The sequence below is a fragment of the Myripristis murdjan genome, chromosome 5 (genome assembly GCF_902150065.1).
Source record: "Myripristis murdjan chromosome 5, fMyrMur1.1, whole genome shotgun sequence".
Lineage (NCBI taxonomy): Eukaryota > Metazoa > Chordata > Actinopteri > Holocentriformes > Holocentridae > Myripristis > Myripristis murdjan.
The window spans coordinates 406846-420846 of record NC_043984.1 but is presented as its reverse complement, the minus strand read 5'-3'; the positions used below and the strand labels follow the sequence as shown (position 1 = coordinate 420846).

General features: G+C 39.2%; 1 protein-coding gene across 1 annotated transcript in view; it reads right to left on the bottom strand.

The window, feature by feature from the left end:
- Positions 1 to 1226, bottom strand: part of plekha6 (pleckstrin homology domain containing, family A member 6) — a 159188-nt gene extending 157962 nt beyond the window's left edge. The window contains exon 1 of the mRNA XM_030051586.1: positions 1127 to 1226. Coding sequence (XP_029907446.1) covers positions 1127 to 1188 — 62 coding nt within the window. The 5' untranslated portion in view covers positions 1189 to 1226. The remainder of the gene's footprint in view (positions 1 to 1126) is intronic.
- Positions 1227 to 14001: the final 12775 nt, after the last annotated feature.

Below are 14001 nucleotides of genomic sequence, written 5' to 3'. Positions count from 1 at the left end.
TCATATCGGGAGGAAATCAACCATCTTGCAGAATGGTGCACAGACAACAACCTTCTGCTCAACATCAGCAAAACCAAAGAGCTGATAGTTGATTATAGAAAAAAGGAGGAAAAGACACACAACCCTGTCTACATCAATGGGGCTGAGGTGGAGCAAGTAAGCAGTTTTAAGTTCCTGGGAATCAACATAACAGAGAACCTGACATGGACTTCACATATCTCTGCCCTGGTTAAAAAAGCCCAGAAACGGCTGTATTTCTTAAGGAAACTTAAGAAAGCAAAATTCCCACGACAGGTTCTTGTCAACTTCTACAAAGGAGCGATTGAAAGCATCCTGACTGGAAACATCACAAACTGGCATGGGATGTGCACAGCCCAGGACAGGAAGACTCTGCAACAAGTGATTAAAACTGCCCAAAACATCATTGGCACCCATCTACCAAGCATCAGTGATATCGGGGAGGTGAGGTGCCTGCACAGAGCCAAAAGGATCCTAAAAGACAACACCCACCCCAGCCACAGCCTGTTCACCCTGCTGCCATCAGGCTAAAGATACAGAAGTATTCGCTGCCGTACCACCAGACTACAGAGCAGCTTCTTCCCTCAGGCTGTGGGACTACTAAATGCACCATCTGAACTCCTCCAGGCTTAATAATTTTTTTCTATACAATCAATTAATCAATCAAGAGGGACCCACACTTTAATTTCATTATTCAACATGTTGTATAATGACCAATAAACTTCCTTGTACACTTGTATCCTTGTATCATCAACAGTATTTTCTATGAATATAGAACTGATCACTGCATCATCTGGTGCTGTGAAGGAGAACTGACCAGGACTCCCTGGCAGTGGAAATATTGGGCTCTATTTTAACAATCTAAGTAAAAATGTGGAGGTACACAGTGTTAATAATTGTTCAAATATTTGAGTTAACACAACTTCTGGAAAAAAAAAACTAACTCGACAAACTCAAAGGGGTAACGCCACTATGCCTAACAAGGGGATTATACACCCAAAAAAACTTCAGCACCAGCCTACATTTAGCTACTAATACCTCAAGCACCACACTGAAACAACAAAAAAAAACAACAACAACCAATTATTAATGCAATCAATCAACTTACCAAACACAATGGGCCCTATCTTGCGTCAGAGTCCCTAAACCCGTTATTTGGGGATTTTGCATTGTGTAAGAGGTGTTCCCCTGCAAAAGTTGCTATCTTGCACACCTGCTGTTATCCCTAAAACACTTGCGCTACCCGCTATATAGGCGTGGTTTGGACATTACGCCAATTAAGCCAATGAGTGTGCCAGGTGCCATTGCCTTTAAGAGCAGGCTGTGCTATCCCAAATCTACAAACCGAAACCTGTGATGGAGAGAGGAAGGTCGCGATTTAGTACTTTCTCTTCCATTTTCTAACCTTACCCTAACCTTAACCTTTTTCTTTAAACCTAACCCTAACTTCAATCTCAACTTTAAACCTAACCCTAACTTCAATCTCAACTTTAAACCTAACCTTAGCCAAAATGGCCAATTTGTTACCCAGCCCGGCAGCCAATTTGTCTGCTCAAGTGGAGGCCATTTTGAGACCACACGAACCAGCCAGTGGCCAATCTTTTGCTCAGCCCGGCAGCCATTTTGTCTACCCATGCGGCAGCCATTTTGAGACCACGCAGACCTTAGTAAACAGAAAGGATAGAAACTTTACCAATACTAACACTACCTTTAATCCTAAAACTAACCCTTAACCTAACCTAATCTCAATTTTACCTCAACCTAACTCTAAGCCAGTAGCCAACTCGCTACTTGGCCCGGCAGCCATTTTGTCTGCTCAAGCGGCGGCCATTTTGAGATCAGCAACCTAAAATCTAAACCAAATAGGCTATCCTTTACCCTGCCCGACAGACAAAAAATATAGAAAGATCCCCTAAAGACCCCCACCCCCACCCCACCTTGCATGAGTAGGATGGAGGATATAACGCCTCCCTATCCTGCAATTATAAACCTTAAACACAAACCGGTTACCGGACCTTTTTGATAGCAGGGGAATGTGGGGGGACAGGAGCTTGTAACAGGACCCATCCCCCCCACTGACCCCATAAAAGCACTCCCAGCTATAGTTTTAGTAATAGGAATAGGCCCAAATTTGTTGCAACATGTAATGACTGGAGGGGAGGAGGTGACTCCATAAGGCTGGACCAAGTCTGACAGTTCCTGAATCCCAGTACCGGGCGTCAGGTTCTGTCACATGGTTTCACACTAACCCTGAACCTCAGTCAAGGCGGATTGTTCTTCAGGGTTTTGGCAGTTCAGTAACAGACGTGGGTCAATGCCTTTTCAAGCGAAAACTCACAACAAAAGCCGCTCGTACTACCGAAATTGGAGATGGGGACGGTGTGAGATATCAAGTGTATTATTTCCTAACCTAACCCAATTTTTCACACAGAGGAAGAGAACTGCCTTGTGAGATTAATTTAAGACATTTATGCAGAAACATTAACGTAACACTCAAAAATGTCTAATCCATAATATGATAGGCTAACACAGCACAAGCAAGGCACTGCCAGTTATTCATTGGAAATGTAAGATAGATCTTTCAGAATTCACATTTGTCCTCACAGAACGAGGTAGATGTGTGACTGTGTCTTCTCCCTCTGTCCAAAGCTCACATACATTTATGACGCAAAAAACATGACACAGCTTGACAACACATAAACATTTAATGGACACTGAATAATCAAATCATATCTATTTAACCTTGAGGTTTGAAGCATAGGAGCAAGTTAAATCCATCCTCTTGGTATTCATACACATTATACTTTACATAATGTGCCTACCTGCTTCCTAATCCTAAAATCCCCACAGATCCACAACAGAAAAAATGTGCTCAGTTATCAGCATGTGTCTCTACTCTTTTGGAGCATAGGCCTGTCAGTGGCCTACCAGTGGCACTGGTGCAAGCCCTACGTTATGTAGCCTGATTCCCCCCCCCAGGTGTTGTTGTCCCTTATCAAGCAGCATTGTTAGCAGTGGGTTACAGTTGGGAGGTGAAGGCTCCTACATGGTCAACTTCTGTTAATAGCATCATTATCTAATGGGTTTGCTCACTGTGGCAGACAGCCAGGTGGCTGGCTGGCCACGTTCCAAACACTGGGACCAGGTATACTTTTGAGAATGTCTGTGACATTTTCATAGAAATTAAAAGGTGCAATATGTAGATTTAGAGGTTTAAATATGTATTACATTGAACTATTACATAAACAAACAATCTGTCATCCAGGGGGAAATGGATTCCCAGGACACTGAAAAGTTACCCGTTCACTGTTGTTAGTAATAGCAGTGCCAGCAATTTTGTTCATATGCAGTGCATTCAGAAAGTATTCAGACACCTTTCATTTTTTCACTTTTGTTATGCTGCAGCCAGATGCTACAATCATTTAAATTCATTTTTTCTCTCATTAATCTACACTCAGCACCCCATAATGACAAAGTGAAAATAGAATTGAAGAACTTTTTTATAAATGTATTAGAAAGAAAAAACTGAAATACCACATTGACATAAGTATTCAGACCCTTTACTCAGTACATAGTTAAAGCACCTTTGGCACCAATAACAGCCTTGAGTCTTTTTGGGTATGACGCAACAAGTTTTGCACACCTGGATTGAGGGATTTTCTGCCATTCTTCTTTGCAAATCCTCTCAAGCTTGGTCAGGTTGATGGGGACCGTCGGTGGACAGCCATTTTCAGGTCTCTCCAGAGATGTTCGATAGGGTTCAAGTCAGGGCTCTGGCTGGGACACTCTAGGACAGGGGTTCTCAAACTTTTTTGGCCCAGGGACCCCCTAGAGGGGTCAAAATTTTCCAGGGACCCCCTGACACTCGCAACACCGATGAGCATAATACTTATAACCACATTTGTACTCTTAGCTAGTTGATTAGCAGCATTAGCACATAGCCTCGTCCAAGGGTGTAGGTCACTGATACTTGAGAATTTGGACAAATCATGTCCCACTAAGAAAAATGCTATTTCTGCTGGAAATTTACAACATTTTAATGAATAAAATGAATCAAGGGCATAATCAGGGGGTCCTTTGCACATTTGTAAGGTTATTTTATAGGTTTATTTTTATTTTTTTTTTTAATTTAATGATTATATGTTGGCTCATGGCCTACAAAACTAGTTGTCCTCGGATAGGAGATAATCATTTCAACTTGATTAAAACAACAAAAAGTAATAATTTCATTGAATAATATATTTATCACATGAAAGAGTACATCATAATATGTATTAAAAACTACAAACAATGAGTTTTGAACAATATTTACTATTATTTTGTGGTTGCTCAAAATGTGTCCCACATATTCGTCACCATCATCAGATATTTATTTAAAAAAAATAATAATAAAAAAACTACAAGGTCATCTAGATTCCTGAGGAGCCCTTTTCAAACTTCAGCTCTGCTGCATGCTTCAAGACCGCTCAGGCTCCTGTAAGTTTGCTATTTTCTCTTAAATCTCTTCATATTTTTGGACACTGCTACTGTCACAACCATAACATGTCAACACCGTCACTTTTGTATAAAAAATATTACATTAGATTATGGAATAAATGTATACTTTTTAAGAAGAGGTCTGATGCAGGTAGCAACAGGGCGAAAACAAGCTGGGTAATGCTTATTATGTGAAAGAGTAGGTTTTTGTCACCACCGTCAGACGTCACCACCGTCAGGTTTTCTGTCTGACGGTGATGACTGAAGTCTGAAAAATGCTTATAACAGAGCTCAGGATTGTTATTTTTTGTACCAAATACTTAAATAAAGTTGTTAAGCAAGAAGCCATTGACTTGAGTGGTATAAATTTTGGAAATGTATGTTGTAATGAGGCCACTGTCACCACCGTCAGAGGCAGTTATATTTGTTTTAAATGAATATGCTTACAATATGTTTCTTTGGTGCTGTTGAATTATTAAAGTATTAGTCTCTTTAATACAAAAATATGTTTTTCAAATTAAAAAAAGCATTACAGTTACTATTTTATGAAAAAAATGCAAAATGAGGCGGTTGCACCAGCACATTGCTGAACAGCCAAGACCTTGGCCTATAATGACATACCTTCAGATTTTGTAATTTAACTCACTTTTTTTTCTCAAAATAAAAACCTGTTTTGTCCAAATTCCCAAGAATCAGTGAGGTTTGATTTTGACATTGGTGGGGACGTAAAAGCGCTCCAAGGCGGCGTCCCTGAAAGTTCATGTTTTTTGCATTTATGACTGCAATTTCACGTCATGTAGAGCTAATCAAATAAACAAGCAAATGATCATAATCAGAAAAAATAAAAACTAGTAAGGGATTGACATTAATGTTTATACTGCATATATGAATATCTATACTGACTACAAGTATTTAATAATTCTGTAATGTTGTAAGTTAAAGGCAACTAAAGAAAGACAAGCAGGCAATTTAACTGAGTTCTTGCGCGTCCTCCAGCGCTTTTTACAACCACATGGAGTGACAGTGGGGACGGCCAATCACACATTAGCAAGAAACGGCAGAGCCAATCGATGAGCGATATTAGGTTAGAGGCGGGACTTCTAGCAGAGGCCGGCTGTTAACCCTTTGTGTACCATAACAATTGACTAGACATTGACGGACAGAGGCGCTTTGAGTGTTTGTTGTTGCTGTTATTTGTGAAGCCGTGCGAGCGCCTGTGAGGTGTCATACCAGATTGCCTGATGTGTGATAACATAAGTAAGCTCTCCAAATCAATCATGGGAGACACTTAAAAACAAACACAGTGTTTATTTCACAGTTTAACGCCCCTCCCCCCAAAGGAGTTGTCCCTGAGCTACTCCTGTGTTGTATTCGCTGTGTGCTTAGGGTCATTGTCATGTTGGAAGGTGAACCTTCGGCCCAGTCTGAGGTCCTGAGTGCTGTGGAACAGGTTTTCATTGAGGATATCTCTGTACTTTGCTCCATTTAGCTTTCCCTCATCCCTGACCAGTCTCCCTGTCCCTGCTGTTAAAAACACCCCCACAGCATGATGCTGCCACCACCATGCTTCACTGTTGGGATTATATTGGGCAGGTGATGAGCAGTGCCTGGTTTCCTCCAGAAATAATGTTTGGAATCGAGACCAAACAGTTCAATCTTGGTTTCATCAGACCAGAACTCCAAGCGGGCTTTCGTGTGTTTTTCACTGAGAAGAGGCTTCTATGTAGCCACTCTGCCATAAAGCCCAGATTGGTGGAGAGCTGCAGTGATGATTGTCCTTCTGGAACTTTGTCCCAGTTCCACACAGGAGCTCAGTCAGAGTGACCATTGAGTTCTTGGTAACCTTTCTTACTAAGGCCCTTCTCCCACAATTGCTCAGTTTGGCCGGGCGACCAGCTCTTGGAAGAGTCCTGGTTGTGCCAAACTTTTTCAATATGAGAATTATGGAAGCCACTGTGCTCTTAGCTTCAGTGCAGCAGATTTTTTTTGTAGCCTTCCCCAGATCTGTGTGTTGCAACAATCCTGTCACTGATTTCTGCAGGAAGTTCCTTTGACCTCATGGCTTGGTTTTTGCTCTAATATGCATTGTTAGCGGTGAGACCTTCTACAGAGAGGTGTGTACCTTTCCAAATCATGTCCAATCAATTTAAATTACCACAGGTGGTAAACTGGTAAAAGGAAAACTGGATATTTTGGTTTTCCTTTTTAATAAATTTGCAAAAATTTCTAAAATTCTGTTTTCACTTTGTTATTATAAGGTATTAAGTGTAGATTAATGAGAGAAAAAATGAATTTAAATGATTGCAGCATCAAGCTGCAACATAACAAAAGTGAAAAAGAGAAGGGGGTCTTAATACTTTCTGAATGCACTGTATTTTTATTGGCTATTCAACACCTGCTTGACTTCTGTTTGCCTTAGAGTGCTTTTTTCTTTTGATTTGTTAAATCAATTTAAACAAAAGAGAATATATAGTTGCAGGCTCAGCCAATGTAAACAAATATTTACAAAGTGCACCTTTCTCTTAAGCTATAAGTAAGGTTAGGCAATTGACAATGTCAGGTTTCTAGGGCCTCTCCCAGCAATACGTGGAGGCCCCTCTGTATCACGGATAAAACAGACTCCATTCATGTTACATCTGTTCTGGGGGCTGTCCATCCGGCCACACCCTCCACCTCGAATGCTGCCCTCTTACCTGAGCCACTCAGAGTCTCTCTCTGTCTCTCTGTCCCTCTTCCACGTTTCACTTAACAATTCACTTAGCTGAGTGCATAGATCTGTTCACTGGGGATTGTGTGTGTGTGTGTGTGTGTGTGTGTGTGTGTGTGTGTCTAACTGAACAAGCTTGTATAACTGTATGCTACTGCTATCACTCTACCTATATCCATACAACACAGAGAACGCCTTTTTGGGCTTTGTTCAAAGGCCTTCTCGAAAACAAACTGAAGTACATGTGGCTGAAAAACTTGATCAAATGCATCAAATCACAGAGTTATGCAAGGATCTTTTTTTTCTCCTTAGTATTTGTTTATGTTTGCTTTTGTCGTAGCTAGGATTAAACCAATAAAAAGGCAAACCATTGATGGCTTTTTATTAAAAACTGGATATTTCTGATGACTGATCTGCATGGTTCATCAGGAGCACCACTGCTGAACGCAAATCTTGTTTTTCACCTCACCCTTCATGTGTATTGTATTCACAAAATGACTCTCAAAAACATATTTTTAACTAAAATTGAAAAAGATAAAAGATATAAACACAAGGAAAGAAGTGATCTAACTTTTTTTTTAAACACTGAATTGAACACTGAAACACTGAAAATAAATTTGAATGTCAAAGAGCCAGTGTTAATTTCATCGGCTATTTTTCAATTTAGTTTTAGTCTTTGTCTTGTGTCAAACGCCCATATTAGTTTTAGTCATATTTAGTCAACTTGTATTCTTTTTTGTTTAGTCACACTGTAGTCGACGAAAAGTCTTGGCATTTTAGTCTAGTTTCAGTCGACTAAATTCCAAAGTATTTTAGTCTAGTTTTAGTCAATAGTCTTTTTTTTAGTCTTTGAATGCAGATTGACACTAATGTTAATTACAAAATCTAGTCTAACCCATAGATTCATTTTAGTCTTTTTTCACTCATCTCTAAGGTTTATGTGATTATTACCTGATGAAGTAGCTCCACATGTTGAATGATTAGGAATGCTACATTGCTAAAGGTGCCTGGTCTGATATTCACAGAAATACATCCATGTTCTAATTTGCTTATTTTATTATGAACCAACATGATTAAACAACTCTTTAGGACTTTAAAACAGTCAAGATAAAAAAAAAAAAAAGCATAACATGCAACAATATATTTTTAAACCACTCTTTTGCCAGAAGTACAGCATAAGAAACCCACCTTTCTGATCTGAAATAAAAATAGGTATTAAATAAAGCCTGACATATTCTAATAAAATAAAAAATACATATGCATATTGATCCAGATGCAGCTACCTACGGTGGCTGAGAACCGCCAAACGCGCTGCAACGGCCAAATGCGTCTCAGTTACAGAAACCAGCTTCAAGTACAGAAACAATCCAAATTCACAAACTCAAACACAAGTCTAAACGAGGTGCAAAAAGAGGAACGTGGTGCAAGTGAAAAAAAGGTGCTGCAAAAAACAAAGACAACTTCGTCATCATCAAACGCGCTGCAAATACAGATACGATCAAAGCACAAAACGATTCAAACCAAGAAACCATCTTTAAAAGAAAAACACTTCATAACTCCAAACCTGCAGGGGGCGCTCTCAGCGTAACAGCTAACGTTTGTTTTATCATATTTTACACCAGACGTTACAAGGCTGCACATTTGCATATAGATTAGCCTGCTTATTAAGATAAGATGATTAGAGATTGATATAAAACAAAAAGGTGGCCGAGAACGGCCAATCACTACAAATAAAAAAAACGCTGCAAATTTTTAAAAAAACACAAAACCATACGAAAAAAAAAAACTGCGATGCAAATAGAAAAAAAAACAGTGACGCAAATGAAAAAGCAAAGATGCAAACAAAAAAGCCACAACGGAAGTGAACCGGGGCCTATTATTACCGATGCACAGGTGTATTTTTTGTGTGAGAGAAGAAGAAGAAGAAGAAGAAGAAGACCGAAAAGACCGATTTGACGAGTCACCATGGCAACGGGGAAGCGTCGGGCTACAGTGACCCCTCTGTCTCTGCTTTGAGTTACCTCCCTTTGTGAAACGGAAAACTCAGAGCTTCCCTCATTTCAGGGTTAACAGACTTAGAGTTTTCACTAAACCTGCTTTGTGAAACAGACCCCTGACGAAAAATCAACATTCTAAAGCTTCCTCTTTTGGACACTTATAGTGCCTTCAAAGCCAACATGGACTTGGGCATCAAGAATTCCCCTGGCTTTGGGTGTCCATAGACAGTTTTACAACTTGTGGTAGTAGACTAGTGGAAACTAGTATAAGAGAGGTGTGTGCGAGTTTTTTTTAAATCTGTTTTTGTTATATATTTCATTGTACATTTGTAATTTTATAAGTTAAGTTGCACATTCCTCCAGAGGTTTCCCTCTACACCACATATTTTTGTTGTATTATTATGTACTGTCAGGAATGGGTTTGCAACTTCAGCTTGTTTCTATAATAAAAATACTGCAGACAGACTGCTCTTTTTTCAGGCATAGACACCTTTATTTGAGGCAGGAAGTGATAGGAGAGAGAGGGAAATGACATACAGCAAATACTACACAAATTATCAATAAAATAAATAAATAAATAAATAAATAAAGCCAAATATGTCCTTAAAAGGCTTAAAGACCAGCCATGCTTTTCAGGGTGATGTAATTCTCCACAGCTGATTCCCACTGCAAAGGAGCTCTTAGACCACCCTGTCTTTGCAGTTCTACGAAGAGAGTTTCATGCTCATCCCCATCAGGAGTTGCTGGCACGGGCATGATGCTGGTGATGTGGTTCAGGGTTTGAGCAGATGCTGGGAAACCGCAATTCCTCCCATCAAATCTAGGAGCAAGTACAGAAAAGTGTCCACATTGAGCAACACATCAAGAAAGTTTAGCTTTCCTGTTTTAAGTTTTAGTTTCATGGTCATGCTAATTATCTCCAGAGATTCTTACAGGATAAGGATGCAGAGACCCAAAGACAAGCAATGATCATAGTTTAAACTAAGTATCAAATATTAGAGAAAAGCACCATGCATGAGGGAAGAATTTATTGTGAATTTTATTTTTTCATAATCAAAATGTTAAAAAATATTTAAGTGCATTTAAGTATACAAGTTTTAGAGAACCACATTATTTCAATTTTTATTTAATTAACATTAAATGTGTCAATGTAAAATTGGAGACCGGATGCATATATTTATATAACTTAATCCAAAATATTGTAAGTAAAGATCATTCATCAATACTCACCTGTGAGGCACGTGATACATTGCCTCTGGTTTACCAGATGGGCACCGGGATTGGTGAACAGGACGGATGGTGTGAGTGTTCCAGTACAGCTTGTATTCATCCAGCTCTTTCTGCAGGACTCCCAGGAAGCAGTATCGTACCAGCTTTGTGTGTGCAGGGCTGCCACACCTGTGCATCGGTAATAATAAACCCCGGTTCACTTCCGTTGTGGCTTTTTTGTTTGCATCTTTGCTTTTTCATTTGCGTCACTGTTTTCATTTCTATTTGCATCGCAGTGTTTTTTTTTTTTCGTTGGTTTTGTGTTTTTTTTTTTTTAATTTGCAGCGTTTTTTTTATTTGTAGTGATTGGCCGTTCTCGGCCACCTTTTTGTTTTATATCAATCTCTAATCATCTTATCTTAATAAGCAGGCTAATCTATATGCAAATGTGCAGCCTTGTAACGTCTGGTGTAAAATATGATAAAACAAACGTCACGTAATGTGCAGCGTTGTACAGTGATATAAACATATATAAATATAATTGAATAAATGTCACATTACCATTCCCGCTGTATGCTGAAACACCGTGTTTCAGTCAGCTGTTCTATCTCGCTCTCCATCCCGTGTGTCTCTCCATTGAGCTATTACGCTGAGAGCGCCCCCTGCAGGTTTGGAGTTATGAAGCGTTTTTCTTTTGAAGATGGTTTCTTGGTTTGAATCGTTTTGTGCTTTGATCGTATCTGTATTTGCAGCGCGTTTGATGATGACGAAGTTGTCTTTGTTTTTTGCAGCACCTTTTTTTCATTTGCACCACGTTCCTCTTTTTGCACCTCGTTTAGACTTGTGTTTGAGTTTGTGAATTTGGATCGTTTCTGTGCTTGAAGCTGGTTTCTGTAACTGAGACGCATTTGGCCGTTGCGGCGCGTTTGGCGGTTCTCGGCCACCGTAGCTACCACATCTCAAATCAGGAATAATAAGTTTATCTTATATTGTTCAGTGTGGTTCAGGCAGGAATACATTTATCATACCTGCCATTGCGCCGTGTGTTTCAGCTTCTGTTACACTAACGGAGCTGCGGCGGCTTCCGGTCTGAGCTTTCAAAATAAAACCTTTGTTATTGTGCGCTTCTTATTATTATTAACAAACAAAATTGGGGCTTGTAAATTACGGGAGATTCCCGGGAGAAAAGACAAAACGGGAGGGCAGCAGGAGATGAGTCTAAAATATGGGAGAAACCTGGGAAAAACGGGAGTGTTGGCAGCTATGGCCAGATACTGCGACAAATACCCCCGCAATCTGACTTGTTTCCTTAACTGTAAAATCGCTAGATTAGCGGGAGAAATTACTGACCGGGAGCATTGCGGGAGATAGAGTTAAAAATCGGGAGAGTTGGCAAGTATGCATTTATTGAAACATAGGTGAACACGTGAAATGACTGTGTATTGATTGGCAGCAGGTTTTAACTTTGTTCTCGCCGCGCTACGCTTCAGACAGCACCGGTGGGTGTGTGCTCCTCAGTCTCACACACACACACACACACACACACACACACATCCCGGCATGAGCACACAGCATCGCAGGAGGAGAAAAACTAATGCGCATCCAATGAATGCACTTTTTGGATTGTAATTTAAAAGTCTATGACGAAAAAGGAAAGAGATATTTTATTAAGTTCTTATTTAATGAAGTAGATTTCGTCTCTTCTTTTTTCGTCAACAAAAATGCGTGTTAATTTTGCCACAGTCAGTGTTTAAGGGTATTGATTTCGTCTCGTATTGTTTTCGTCATGAAAAAACCCATCGTTGACGAATATATTTAGTCTAGTCTCGTCTGATGAAATTAACACTGCAAAGAGCTATCATTATGAAATACCAATGTTGACACTGGCCTTCTCAGCTACCAAAGAGACCAAAAGAGAGCAACAGTGTTACCATGTAATTTTTGAACATTGATCCCACCAGTGAGCCTATTGATCACTGGGTCCTCCAGAGAGCTTAATTTCACTGTAGAATATGATCAATAGATGTAAGTCAATCAGGCCTCTGACCAGGCATCTGGCTCTGAAGCAATCAGCCAACCAATTAATAGTTCAAATCTTAGCACTGCATAGTGCAGGACAAGACAGCACAGTCATCAAACTTGCAAATTTTGATATTACAGAGTCACAAACTCACAAGAACAAAAATAGTTTTTCTTATACTAGCAACAAGGGATTTAGCAAAAAGGCAATCCTGGTGATTGTAGCCCAGAATCACAATATCATCGTAAGCATCTGGACTTTGAATAAACATTGCTGTGACTTGGGGCTATTCAGAAGAAAACAGCATACAGATACTATTGCAAAGTATAACTTGATGAGGTCATCAGCTGCAGGCATGGTACACGTCAAGGGCCAGCACCTGCAGTGTGTGGTTGATCCACATTTGCAAAGTGAAGCAATGTGTTTCCTTTAGAAGTGTAAAAGTATAAGAAAGATAACTATAAGAAATTGTATTTTTTGTGATGTAATGTATTTTTTTTCTCATGAATTTGTGACATAATCTCAGAATTTTCAAGTTTTTCTTGTAAATTTGTGACATTTTTCTAGTAGCTTTATCACTTTAATCTCAAAGAATATTTAGTTTTTTTTTCTTGTAAATTTACAACTTTAATCTCATAAGTTTTTTCCCAGAATATTACCCTTCTTCTCCCAGCTCCATAATTTGCTTTCTTCATACAATGGCATGAATACGCTGTAAGTATATACTGGAAAATAGGTAAAAAAAATAATCTGGGTGATGCACAACAACATTAGTTTTATTCTAACTTTCATCACTGTCTTCAGCCAGCTGATTTCCAAAATGGCGGAACTGTTCTCTGCAATTGTACTACCACTGTATCACTGTATGGGACCATAGTGGCACTGTGTGGTGATACAGTGGAAGTGCTCCAGCAGAAAACAGGTTGGCCATTTTGGAAGCAAGGGGACTGAAAAGATGAATGAAAATGAAACTTTAACAAATGTGTTATTGTGCATATTTTTCATCTCTGTGTCTCTGTATTTCTGTGGGCTGTACTTATTACTATGACTCAAGTATTTTTTAAAACAGTCATCTATTCTCATCACATTCGTCCAAATATTTATATGTTGCATTATTAGTTGTTTCTCCCTTTGTGATGGTTAACCTGGTTTTAGAATAGTGTTATAGTGTGTGTCTGTGTGTTAGACACTAAGTTGCATTCATTGGAAGTACAACAGCGTAATACCCCTCTTGTAAATTTGTAACCATGGCGATAACACAGTATTCACAATGTCACCTTGAGATAAATTAATGTTTTCAAAATAATAAACTCTAAATTTTCCTGAGCTGACACGGTAAATGCCACATCAGGGAAAATTTATAAATAATACTCTGCTGTCTTGCTCCTATGAAGGCCGTATACAAACGCTACAAACTATCCAGCTACAGAAAGCTGACAGAAACACTTAAGTATATATATACCGTATATACTGTCTAGTGTCACTGGTATAAACTGCCAGGTTTTAGAATGTTGCAAACAAGATTCTTTAACTAGTACTTGCAAGTTTCAACTTGTTTCATCATGAATCTTTGG